This window comes from Cygnus olor, chromosome 5, assembly GCF_009769625.2.
Source record: "Cygnus olor isolate bCygOlo1 chromosome 5, bCygOlo1.pri.v2, whole genome shotgun sequence".
NCBI lineage: Eukaryota > Metazoa > Chordata > Aves > Anseriformes > Anatidae > Cygnus > Cygnus olor.
In genome coordinates, this window is record NC_049173.1 from 29,869,010 (window position 1) to 29,882,015 (window position 13,006).

The window sequence follows — 13,006 nt, forward strand, 5'->3', positions numbered from 1 at the left end:
TCACCATAACTCCTCTTCAAAGAGTTAGACATCCTACCCTACAGGTATGACTTGTCACATGTCTCAGTGTTTCACTGACGGGAGCAGCCAAAAAGGCAGCCCAGTTGTAATGGGAAAAATATTGACAGAGAAAGAAATGTGCTGAAAAACCAGACAGAAGATGTCTGCTCTTGAGGTGCAGCTGGGTAACTCAGACATGCTGAGATACTCTTAATAAGCACAAAACTTACCTTCCTTACCACCCGGAAAAACAGCAATTTGTCTGTGAAAAGTAAAAATCAGTCTGGGAAGGCAAAAATTGCTCTAAGAAAACACCAACACGCGGCTGCTGCGAGGTGGTGTCCTACGCCCCCTTCCCCGTCCCTCGCTTACTGGTCTGCATCTAGGAGCAACTGGGTGGGTGCTGCGGCAGTAACGCTTCAAAAATATTATTTAGCGAGAGAGATACGCATGCATACAGGCAATCCAGAAGTCAGTACGTACTTGAGCAGTGGTGATTCACGGCGAGGTGCCACAACTCAGCTTCAAGAAGTCAGCGGCGCCCCGCAGCGGCCCTCAGGCGAGGCCGCCGCCTGCCCTCACGCGGGGCCGGGCCGGGCCGGGCGGCGCTGGGGCGGCTGGGAGGCGGCAGCTGGCGCCATGGCGTTCGCGGCGGAGGCGCTGAGGAAGCAGCTGGGCAGGGTGCGCGGGGCCGCCGCTCCGAGGGAGACGCGGGGCGGGAGGGCAGCGTGACAGGGGACTGGGGTGGCGGGGCTCGGCCGGCCCCGCAGGGCTGGGGTCGCTGCCGGGGGAGCGGGGTTTGTTTACCTGGCTGCCGTAAGGCTGTGCTGCAGGTAGCTCGGTTGTTCGTCGGGCTGGGGACGAAGCGTGGGGGGCGCGCAGTAGGACTTCGGAAAGGGCCGTCAGTGTCCTGGGGGCTTGTCTGATAGCCCCTGCCTGCTATCTCAGGGCTCTTCAGGCAGGGATTTGTTTTCGTAGCATACCCCTGAGGTAAAAACTTTTTAATCTCCACATGAGAAACTGAGCTATGCGTACCTAACGCCAGGCTCACAACGTGAGAAATTCCCTATCTGATAGACCTCAGAAGGACTTTACGACCTATTTAATAGGAATACGTATTTAATAGGAAAACAACGTATTTAATAGGAATATATCTTTTGTATTATGAATATGGGGTCAGCTGGGGAGGGATGGCTTTGGTTCACAGCCAGGTGTGTCAACGCTTACAACAACGTGTTACATTCAAGCTGTGTGGCTGCTCCTCGCTTGGGCACCTTTGATTTTTCAGCCGCTTGGCTTTGCAGCGTCCCATCAGACCGAACAGCAAGAAGCTGACTAAAGGGCGTTTCTTGTCCGCAGCTTTGCATTTTCACATGCAAGGGGGAAAATAATGGTGCTGTGTAAGCAGCTCTAGCTATGGTTCTGGTGGGGGGTCTTACTGAAGAGCAGGTAGGTTTTAGCTGCGGCCTTGTGGCAAGTATCACAGCGCAGTGAGCCTCCTAGGGTGCTCAGGACTGGCTCAGCCCCCTGTAGCGGCTGTCTCTGCTTACACAGACAAGAAGGGGGAGGAATGGTATACGCAGAATGAGGTCAGAAATTGACTTCTAGTGTTGCAACAGCAGACCCGTGATACTTTCAAAGCTTTTTTTGGTATCAGCTGTTTAAAGCATTTATCTCATGCCAAAGCTATTTATAATGCTACAAGTAATTGTTATCTGCCCCTTCTTGTGTTTCCACTTTCTCTTGGTTCCGTCTCCCTGTCTCTGGTAATGAAAGAAATGGCCTTTGAAAGGAAAATTTTTTCAGATTTTTTTTTTTTCTCTCCCTGCTTTTCAGTATAAGTTCAGGGACCTGACCATAGAAGAACTGAAGACTGTTAACAAGACCTACCCTAACTTCACGTTCTCCATGAACACATACAGTAAGAAGTGATACAGTTACTTTGAATGATTCTTACTTGCTGTAGATTCAGATTGTGTATAATGTGAAAGTCTTCCAGGTGCATTCCTACCTCTATTCTGACTTGCAGCAAAATTCCTCTTGCTATGTGACTATTTCTGAAGAAAGCATGCATATAAAAACCTAATTTTAATGTGTCAATAATTGTAGAAGGTTTATTTTTTAAATTTCTTTATGTGTAACAGCATTTTCCCATATCCTGTGATTCTATTTAAGGAAATTTTATGTCTTTAGCTTGTGAAGTCTAGTTTCTAGGTTCCTTCAGAAAGTCCGGGTGTTCTTATGACACCAGAATTTCAGAGGAGAAGTGATTTTCAGACTAGTGATATCCTTAGTTTTACCAGCGCAGTCTTCATTAAGATTCCATTAAGGAATTATCACAAAGGAGGATGGGGGGGACGCGGCAGACGACACTTTTGTAACATTGGTGAATAGAGCAACGTATTTGATTTCTAAAATAAAAATAGCAGTGTATGTTTGTAGTTGTGGATGTGATTGCCATAATCATTTTGATTTTTAACTTCAGCCTTCAAGGATGGATCCCAGAAAGACCTCCTGAATTTCAGTGGTACTGTTCCAGTGAAATATGGTAAGAGTAATTGAATGTAATTTCCTTACTAGTTATGAATCTAATTGTAAAATGTGCTGGGTACGGCCTCCCAACAACATACCATACTGATTGGTCATGGAGAATCTTAGAAAAACATGTGGCTAAAGTAGTAAAGATGGCTTTTCTGCTCTGGCAGCCAGATGGGAGAAGTGGGGTAAAAAACGAGAGTGCTGATACTCATTTCCAGCAGCCAAAAGGAGTTAAGTTTGCTCCTAAATGTGTTGTAAATGAAGTGGAATGTTAAAATCAAACATGAAAACCATGCCTCTAAATTATTAGATTAAGTTGTGTTAGCATGCATATACGAGATGAGGTACCCTTTCTCATTTTGGGTGTTCTCAGGGCTAGTGTACACACACTATAGGATCAAATACCCAAGAATGTGAATGAATACAAGTCTGTGGTCATGCCTTTGGGATCCTGGTATTGCTGGTGTTGGTTTCTGAACTGTAGCTTCGATAAAGGTGGCTGTAAAAGATTTTGCCTAAATTGGCAGAAGCTGCTTCTGCTCCATAAACAAGTATCTTCATGCACACATAGATGTTGAAATAAGACATCATGAGATAAGTCAATTAAATAAATAAAAAATCATATAGTGTGACAGATTTATTTGCCTAGAAAACTGGACACGTTGGCTGACAGAGAATACCCAAGGGAAAAAAAAACAACAAGAAGAAAAAAGCTTACGTTAATCAAGACTCAATCAGTGGCATGTCAAGTTGATCCAGACAAGTCTGCTTTTGTAAAGTGGCCTAAGTAACATAAATGCTTTTGAGTGCAAAACTAGAAAGTGATTTGTCTGGCTTTTTTTCCTTGTTATTATGAAATGTGAATCGCATGCACACACAGCTGTTTTTTGTTTCTTCTCAGTGCAGAGGTTGGTAATGGTTTTTGGTTTGTGTTGAACAGGTAATTCCTATAACATACCTATTTGTCTATGGATTTTGGATTCTCATCCCTTTGCTCCCCCCATTTGCTTCTTGAAGCCGACTGCGAACATGGGCATTTCAGTGGGAAAGCATGTTGATGCTCATGGCAGGATTTATTTGCCCTACCTGCAAAACTGGAGCCATGTAAGAGGGGCAGCAGGGGAAGGAGGTGTCTGGGAATAGTGTCTGATGTTATATGGAGGGAGGTGGATAGGGTTTGGGGCTTTTTGTTTTCTGCGTTGTTTGTTAAATGTGTAATGATTATGCAAAGAGAAGCAGAATGTTAGCACCTCTTGAAATTACAGCTTTCAGCCAGTATGAGGTGATCATAAGGAAAATTGCAGTTGATTCTAAAGACGATTATTTCAGGCTGAATAAGAATGGGATTGAGTTTGTTACAAAGTATTGTAAGGCCTGTGTTGACTCTTTGATGTTTTTCCCTTTGTTGAGTGAATAATGAATAATAATAGTAGACAAATTGAGTATCCCTGGAACGTTCAGTGGAAGTTCTGATGTTTTGGGGATGTCTTTTTCAATAGAACTATGCGAATCATTAGAACAGAGATTCAAAAGCCAGTGCTGTTGCTAAATAATTTTATGCACCATTAAATAACTTACTTAAGTATGACTGTCAGGCCAGCAAAAGTGATTTAATGAAAGCTAGTTTTCGAAAAAGGATAGGATATATTTTCCATGATTAATAGAGGAATTCCCATGGGAATTGTTTCTATTGCTCAAACTTCTACTGTCTTCTTGCCCAAAGAAGAACTGAATCACCAAAGCTGTGCTCAGTTAAGCTCATCTAAGAAGGAAGCTGTCTTTCCTCTAGCTAAGATTTGCCCTGTTTATATTATTTGATGTAGCTAGATCAAAGGCTTTCATATGTCCATGGATGCTTTCAAAAACTAGTTGCACTGGTCATTTAAATTCTGTAATTCCTTTTTGTTACATTCCTTTTAAGCCGCATTCCTGTTTGAAAAGTATCTTCTTAAAAAGTGATGCTTTTCTTTACCTTAAATCTTTGCATGTTAAGGGTGTCAATATTTATAATTTTATCAGATTTTGTATAGCTGTGACTCTTTATGAAACTGCTTCAGTTTACAGTTGATACTGGTATGTGACAAAGCTAGTCAGCTGTTTTGTCATATTCCTGTATTTCAGCCTAAATCAACTATTGTTGGATTAATCAAGGAAATGATTGCAAAATTTGAGGAAGAGCTCCCTCTGTATACATTGTCATCTTCTGATGCAGCCAGGCAATCAGAACTTCTCTCCTACATTGCAAAGATTACTGAAGGTGTGGATATTTTCATATATTGGTGATGTTCTAACACATTGTACTTATTAGTTATTGTACTTATTAATTTATTGTTATAGCTTTATATCACAAAGTTGCTTGCATAACGTTAACATCTGAATTTTTGGTGCTTGCATGTCCGCAGTGTTTGGTGTTTTCTCTTAAGTGCCTCTTTTGGAATAGAGAGCTCAGACTCTCTTTACTTGAATAAGCAGTTCGTTTGGGTTCTTTGCATTTAAGCCCACTGAAAAGTGCTGCACACTTAGCACTACTTATTTGTAGGAAATTACTGCAACAAAATTCATTGTGAAATCTTGTGAAAAGAAAACATGATTTTAGAATAAACAAGTTGATTTTACCCCATCACAGTCATACGTTCCCTCAGATCTCACTTGCTCGCGCTCTCACATCAGCAGTCGCAAGCCCTGAGACCTGTCAGCCCACAGCGACTGGTGTGCAGCACTGAGGACAAGGAGTGCTGGTGTTTAGGCCATACTGTGTCTCTTGTGTTCTTCTCGTTCAGTGGTGGCAAGCTGATTTTGGTCTTGTCTTTTACAGCCTTCAGGAGTGGATGCTCTTTGGCATCTTTTGCCTCACTGTTTTATCTCACCTATTGTAGGTCTTGGGCAAAATTCCTGAATTTCACAGTTCTCATGATTTACTTATCTGGGTATTCTATGGCTCCAGTGCTGTTCTTCATCTTGACACATAATCTTCAGGTCAATCCTTTCTTCTTTTAATGAAATCACAGATGATCATCTGTGGCAACTAGTGCAAATCCTTCCCTTTGAACCCTTTTCTGCTGTTTCGTCTGGTAATTGTGTACACAGACACGTTTGTGAGCACACTTGTGTATGCTATACATGTTTCCAATCGATTGATCTTAATGTTTCTGTTACAAATCTCTGTGTGTTATACTCAGAATGGGAGTTGTTGCATTACCAGTACCATTAGCTAAATGACCTCAGGTCGTTATATTTTAATCAAACTTGATTTTGAATGTCTTTTCAAAATTTTAACTCTTTTACAGGTTTTCTGACTCTGGTATATATTCATGCCTGTAGCAGTAGCAAAGGGAGTATTGTTTCTATGGTCTTGGTGTCTAGTTGCTGCTTATTATTATGCTCATACGTTCCATTTAGTGAGAAAACATTCCTATTGAGAGAGGAGTATGTGTGCGTTACACCTTTGGGGTTGGGATGAATTTTCCATGGTCAGACTTGACCACTATTTTGAAGAAGCTTATGTAAGTTGGTTTAACTCCAGCCATGATCCTTTATGAAGCATCAATACTTGTATTGATGCAGTATGGACCAGCGCATCAGTTTGTGTTTTCCTTTTAATTGTAGGAGAAACTGACACGAAATCAAAGAGTAAAACCGGTGGAGACAAAAATGAAGGGCGTTTCAACAAAATTACTGTGGTTGGAGCTGGAGATCTTGGCATTGCCTGTGTGCTAGCGGTTGCAGCAAAGGTATGTAATTAATGTAAATAGCTACAGACCTGATTAATATAGAGGCTTCCAACCTAGTTCTGTGTGTCAGACACTAAGAACTAGCTCAGCAGTTTCAATAGTTGTGTCACTGCTTATGTCATTTGCCTCTTCCCTTCAGTTAATTTATGGATGCACAGAAGCATTAGTTTCTGCTATGTTTTCTCAGTCAGCTTTTGTAAATACAAAGGGTTGAATTAGGAATTCACTTACTTTGAAAATCCTTTGTTAATAGGTTGTTGCCTAAGCTGTGGCCTGTTAGAATTGGGATCTCCTAGTCACCTGGAAAGGGGTTTTATAGATGGTCTGCACTGTATTGCAGCTATATGCTCAGAGACAATCTTTATTACTTTCTAGAGATGTTTTTGTTAATTTGTTTCATAATGCCTTATTTTCCAATTCAACTCATTAAACTAATTCTCTTTTTCTTGTGATTTGTCAGTAATTTTGGTGAGGTCTGCCCATATTGCGTATTTTACACACAGTACAACAAATGCTGTTTTGTATTGGAGAAAGAGCTGTTTTTGTTCCCACCGCTGGCAAGAACAAGTCGTGTTTTATTGTTGAACTGCGTTATTCATTTAGGGTGTTGCAGACAAGATGGTTCTTCTGGATCTTTCTGAAGGTGCAGCAAAAGGTGGAACCATGGACTTGGAGATCTTTGCTCTGCCAAATGTGGAGATTAGCAAAGGTACTAGGTCTCATTGCTGGAATGGCTTTAGTTGCAGAGGTTGAGGTGATGTAGCTCGATAGCTCTTCCACGGTAGAAGATGGAACTGAATTGAGCAACATCTTTCATCCTCATTTTTCCTTGCTTGCCTGTGATGTTTTTATGTTCCTTGGACCCTCCACAAGACAAAATTGGGGAGGCTTTCACATCAGGCTTCTGAGGTGATTTATCTTTGTCTGGGGTCAGGGATGTGTTCTGGTTTCACCAAGCATCTTACTTGATTATTCTGTTTCCACCTGACATTGCCTGTTCTACATCCTTTGATCTTACCTTGCAGATTTTGCTGCTAGCACATTTTTTTTCCTGAGCCCTGCTTGTTGAACTGTACCACAAATCTCTGTTTGTGTTTTTGTGTGCCTGTTACATATTTATGTTTCTCTCTGATAGTGGAAGCTTGTATGTTGTTGCTGATGATGCTATTAGTAGTGTCACAGTGTTACATAATGCTTCGGTACTGTAACCTGTTAGTTAGTGTGCTTATGTCTAGGTTTGGGGCAGGCTGGTATTACATTGTTTAGTAAGCTTATGCTTTGTAGGTGTGCTAGGCCTTTGCTTTGGCTACAGCTGGTTTCAGAAGTAGTATTACAGTCAGGTAATATCGTAGGCTAACATAAGTAGGCTTTTGGAACTCTTCTTATGGCTGTCTGCACGTCCTTCATTGAGCTAAAAGAACAAATAAGGGATAAAGGAGTAAAGTCTCTGCCCTTCTTTTACAAGTCAGAAGAAAAATGAAGCAGCCTTTTCATGGGTGGATTTTTTTCCCTTGCCAAGCAAATTAAGTTTAGAAAGCTTATATATCAAAACCGTATATGTGTTGTCCGGTTTGTGCTTTGTAGCCTTGGGCAAACTTCAGTCTGTCTTCTGTGTTGCCCACTATGAAATAGGAAGAGTGGTTCTGTGGGAGAGCTGTGTTTTACAGGTGCTGTGGAAGTGCCCCACATTCCAGTTGCGGGGTGGGGGTGAGACATGAGGGGAAGAATCCCTAACTTAAGCTGCATGCTGCAGTTAAGCATTTAGGATAGCATTTTGGTTTGCAGCTGAAACTTGATAAAGTAACATAAATTTTTAAAACACATTTTGTTTATATTTCCAGATTTTTCTGCTTCAGCTGATTCAAAAGTTGTGGTGCTCACGGTTAACTCTCTGGGCGGTGCTCAGACTTACCTTGATGTTATACAGAGCAATGTGGACTTGTTCAGGGGAATTATCCCAGCAGTATCACACTACAGTCAGAACTCTGTTCTGCTTGTTGCTTCCCATCCAGGTGCGTTGGTACTTCACCTAATGTTCTGTCCCTGCAATGGCTTTCTGTTTGAGCTGTTTTAAAAGTACATTACTGCAGAATGCACCCACTTAGTCAGAAATTCTTGGTACTCTGAAAGATATTTTCCTTTTCAGCATTGAGCAGGACACTGTCTTTGAGGGGGTTTTTCTTAACTGTTACCAAGGTAAAAGAAAATAGTGTACTTTGTTTTGTTTAAAACGTATGTATTTCTGCATATTTCTCTATGTAGCTTAAATGTCACTGTACCTACAAGATTAGCATCCATTAGCTGCTGTCTTGTCAGCTGTTTTATGTGTGCGTTTCTCCTGTGCAGTAAGCATAGATGTGTGTGTGTCGTGTGCCATGTGATCAGATTCGCAGACTACTAATAGATGGAATGTAGTGTCACTAGTGAACATTGCAGCTGTATTGTGGGGGGAAATCCAAATCTCTTTGGTAAGGAATATTGTGAAACAAGAAAAGCAAAAACACACCTTAAAGGGCAAGAAGTGTGTGTGACCTTGTCTGTCCTGCAAACAGGCTGAAGACATTGCTAGCCCTTTTCTATTTTTCTATTTATCACGTGCTTCTTAGCCTTCCTATCATTTAGAGCTGTGGAAATGGAAAAAAGATTTCCTGCCTTATGGGGAGGAAGAAACTCTGGCTGCATTAAACTTAGAAGCACATGAGGGCTTTGGTATAGGGAAGCGTAGTGACTCATTTTGAAGTTTCCCTTGACTTTTCTTAAAACTTAACTTGGTCTGTGAATCTTCTTTGCCTCTTCCCCATCTGACCTGGTGTTTTGGTTGAACAGAGCTACTGAAGTGTTCATGCGTGCTTTTGCCTTTTCTAAAGAAAACAAGTCCATCCTGAGTTTTGTAACTGACTACTAGTTTGCAGTTGGGCTGAGTTTTGATTGATCCTTTATTGTCAGCATATTTTTCTTTCACATATAGTTGAAGTAATGACGTATGTGTCATGGAAGCTCAGTGCGTTTCCCAAAAGTAGAGTTATTGGAGTAGGTGGCAATCTGGATACCGAGAGATTTCAGTATACACTCGCAAACCTTTTGCAAGCACAGGCACTGGGAAAAGATGCTTGGATTGTTGGTGAACAAGGGGAAGACAAAGGTAAAGTGATACGGTGTCATGACTGTGAGTATTTAATGTTCTGGCAGTACTTAACTAATTGAGAAAAGTATTGAAGGTAGTCATGAGCAGGGTAGTAAAATTTTCATAATGTAGTTCAAAAGAATAAGATTCTGGTCTGTGACCAAGTCTGCAGACCTGGGGTGTTTGCAAAAGTATTTTACGTTTGTCACAGTAAAAGAAAATACAACCTTGAATGCTTTTTGATTGGTGTAACGATGTAGATTAGATTGAAAGAGGAAGGAAGTGTGGTATAATGTGTAGCAGGCTACTGCTAATGTAAAAATTCTTGCCTATTAATTCATTTTTAAGCAAGTGTCTCTGGTCAAGTGCTACTTCAGGGTTTTATTTCATCTGTCTAGAGACCCTTAGTGGGTCATCAACTACATTTGTCTTGTTACGGGGAAGGAAAGTTTGGAACCTTGCTTTTTCTTTTTTTTTTTTCCCCCTTTTCCCCCACTCTGTCTGGTCCGTATTTTAGTCACCGTTTAGATGTAGATTTAAATGCTATATTTGTTTCTATCTAGTACTGTCATGGACCAGTTGTAACTCACATGCAAATCAAACTGAAACAATGGCTGCTCATAATTCAAAGGAAAAAGTGGCTAACAGGTAATGCCATTATAATCTTAAGGTTTTTCCTTCATGTTCAAATACTTGAAGTTTGCAGGGATTTTGTTTTTCTTCTGTTCTTCGTGAAGAGGAGGAAGTTTGCTCTAAAATTTCCACACAGTTTCTGAGTTTCTATGAATGTGTAGGTCTGTGTGTCACTCATTTTTATGTAACAGTATATACCTGCTGATTTTCTGATGTTTTTAATAATGTTGTGTCTGCAATGGTATCTAATGACAAGACAAGCTTTGTAGAATATACGTGAGAACATCAGAGCTGCCGGTTCAATTATGTCAATTTAAAAAAAAAAAAAAAAAAAAAAGGGCAAGCTTTCTGGCATACTTTTCTCAGAGTTTGTGCAGAAGCAGTTTACTTCAAAGTGAAGTAGAAGTTTGGATCAATTTACCTGATTTATTTATCCACTCTTTGACAGAAAAAGGTATTGTTACTACTGTGGGTAAAATATATATTAATAATTTCTTGAAGGAATGTCTTTATTCTCTTCTGTTGTTTCCCAAATAAAAGAGTCATGTTTTTATGATACGCTTACATGTCTGTAGGGTTTTACATATGAACCAAAAAAAGTAATAATTTAAATAATGAAAATCTAAACATCATTTTCTCCCCTTTTTGTGGTTTATGTAGAGCTATGGAAATCCTAAAGGGAAAAGGTCAGAGATCTTGGTCTGTTGGGCTCTCGGTTGCTGATTTGACTGACAGTATACTGAAAGATAAAAGAAAGGTTCATTCTGTATCCACCCTGGCAAAGGTAAATGGGTTATTTAATATCTTTTGGTTGGCACTGTAATGATGTTATTTATACTGCATAGCCTCTGTTCAGAAGTAGCACTGTTTTCATGACTTTCTTCCAACAACCACCTTCAGTTCTAGTCCAAGCGAAGCATAAACCAGTTGTTGTGTTAACCTGAAACCAATATTAAAAGTGGATTGTTTTACCCCAAAATACAAATGTTTAGATGGAAAATGTAGTCAAGGTTGCTGACCAGCTCCCCAGCTGAACAGCTGGATTTAGCAAACGAAGAGAAATGTGTCGCAATTTAAGTGCTCATTGTTGAATGTAGATTTTTGTGGGGACCAAAAGAGTTCAGTATCATTTACTAAAGTGTAAATTTTCTGTCATTATTTTATTTGACTAGCGTTGAAACAGCTGTTTTTGTTACTCCTTGATTCTTTACATTGAGGAAATCATTAAACTCCATTTAACTTAAAATTGTAGACTAGACTTTGTGTGAAGTTTACCCAAGAGGCGTCATTAAAGCTCTAAGTCATTTCAAATGAGTAAAAAAGAGGTAGAAGCATTTATTGGTCACTTCTACTTACAGGACTCGGAAGGATGGTTCACGTTCTCAATGCAGGGAAGTTGAGCACAAAAGGCTGCTCACTGTAATCAAGTACAGATATACAGCTCATTCCATCATTGTGTTTTCAAGTGAAGTTTTTAATTCTTTATGAACTAAATGCAAAAGTAGAGGAGTCTCTCAAACTACAGTTAAACTTACTAGTTAGAGTAACTACAGAAAGTAAAATTTCATGTACAGATCCTAAAAAGAAACAAAATCAATAGTGTAAACTTGAGCTACAATGATGTAACGTTGGTGAAGTCTCTCACAGAATGAATACATGATCAATACTCAAAAAATATTCCCAGGAGAGATTTTTGTTTTCCCGAAGAAATTCCCCAGCTAAATTGTATCTTGTAGTATCAGCTTGGCCTGCATCGTAAAGGTCTGATATATTTATATTGGGAAACTCTTTCAAGTGTAGCATGATTCAAGATATTTTTTAATTCACAGTGTAATATCTTACAGTTTCTGTACAGTAAAGCATTGCACGGGGTCTAAAAAGTGGAATTCGAGCTATACAAAATCATGCCATGTGATGAAATATCCTTGCTTAATTAACATTATCAAGTTACTTTGTGGTTCCGTGCTTCAGATAAAGATCAGCAGAAATAAATAACTGACAGTGTTCTTTGCATGTTGTTTCAGGGATGTTGCAATATAAACAGTGAAGTATTTTTAAGTCTTCCATGTATTCTTGGAATCAGTGGAGTGATTGAAATGGTCAAACTAGAAGAAGATCCATCAGTGCAAGAGAAACTGCAGAGCAGTGCAGGATCAATTCATGACCTTCAGCAGCAGCTCAAACTGTAAGCACCAGGGAAGCCGCAGCGTCTGCTCACAGAAGCTGGAGATCTGCTGGGCACAACTGGTTGCTCAGTGTATACGGTTTTCTATATAAGACAAGATTATTTTTTTTTTAATTTGCCTACCACAGTGCTTTCTTTATGTGGATTTGGTTTACATTATTTAACACTGCACTGCCCGGTACAAATTTCTGACTTGAAAAGTGCACTTTGAGTAACCAAAATGTGGAGATGAATGTGCAAGAATGCTTTATGTAAATTCAGGTGACATTTGTCTGTAGTATTTCCTTTTTCCCCAGCTAATTATGGCCTGATTCTTGTTCTATTCCTAACTTCGCACCTTAGTAGGACACCGTCTAGGACAGGAGCTTACCCAGCTCCTTGGACACTCCAACGAGAATCCTTCCTCCTCATTCCAAGCGCTGCCTGAGGGACTTCTGTAGCACATGGTTGGTTGTAAGGCAGCTCGTAGGGGCAACAGGGGCTGTGCTTTGGGAGCTTGATCTTTTGTACTTAATGTCTAATGTCAATGGACTCCGTCCTTGTGGGTTATGAAGAAGGGGGATAAAAGCCTGATTTAATAGTACGCTGAAGAATTACATATGGATTTCTGTTGTACGTTTAATGATGCCTGAGGCTTTCTGGCCGTGACTGGTACATTTTGTGAGGGCGCTCAGGGCACCGAGGGGCGCCCCTCCGGGGCAGCCGGGGCACCACAGGGTTCAGATGGCAGCGGGGGGGGGGACGGGGACGGACGGGGACGGGGGGGGGGGGGGGGGGGGGAGGTGAGGCGGGGCC

The 13,006-nt window shown here is 40.6% G+C and overlaps 1 protein-coding gene across 3 annotated transcripts; it reads left to right on the forward strand.

Annotated features, from left to right (window-relative positions):
* Positions 1-543: 543 nt before the first annotated feature.
* UEVLD (UEV and lactate/malate dehyrogenase domains) lies at positions 544-12,792 on the forward strand. 3 transcript variants are annotated; one of them, XM_040558967.1, is made up of 12 exons: positions 545-681; positions 1,837-1,921; positions 2,486-2,548; positions 3,479-3,642; positions 4,660-4,795; positions 6,145-6,269; positions 6,873-6,978; positions 8,111-8,281; positions 9,238-9,411; positions 9,957-10,041; positions 10,687-10,810; positions 12,051-12,792. In XM_040558967.1, exons 1-12 carry the CDS (start codon positions 640-642, stop codon positions 12,213-12,215), a joined length of 1,440 nt encoding a protein of 479 aa, XP_040414901.1. In that variant the 5' UTR covers positions 545-639; the 3' UTR covers positions 12,216-12,792. The 3 variants fall into 3 exon arrangements, with proteins under 3 accessions (XP_040414902.1, XP_040414903.1, XP_040414901.1); XM_040558968.1 differs by lacking the exon at positions 8,111-8,281 and having other exon boundaries at positions 544-681; XM_040558969.1 differs by lacking the exons at positions 9,238-9,411; positions 9,957-10,041; positions 10,687-10,810; positions 12,051-12,792 and adding an exon at positions 8,416-9,231 and having other exon boundaries at positions 544-681.
* Positions 12,793-13,006: the final 214 nt, after the last annotated feature.

Excerpts from the sequence above, each read along its gene's own strand:
- UEVLD (XM_040558967.1), top strand. The coding sequence starts at position 640 with ATGGCGTTCGCGGCGGAGGCGCTGAGGAAGCAGCTGGGCAGG. Across the intron at positions 682-1,836 it reads TGAGGAAGCAGCTGGGCAGG|TATAAGTTCAGGGACCTGAC; the intron begins GTGCGCGGGGCC and ends CCTGCTTTTCAG. Across the intron at positions 4,796-6,144 it reads CATTGCAAAGATTACTGAAG|GAGAAACTGACACGAAATCA; the intron begins GTGTGGATATTT and ends TTTTAATTGTAG.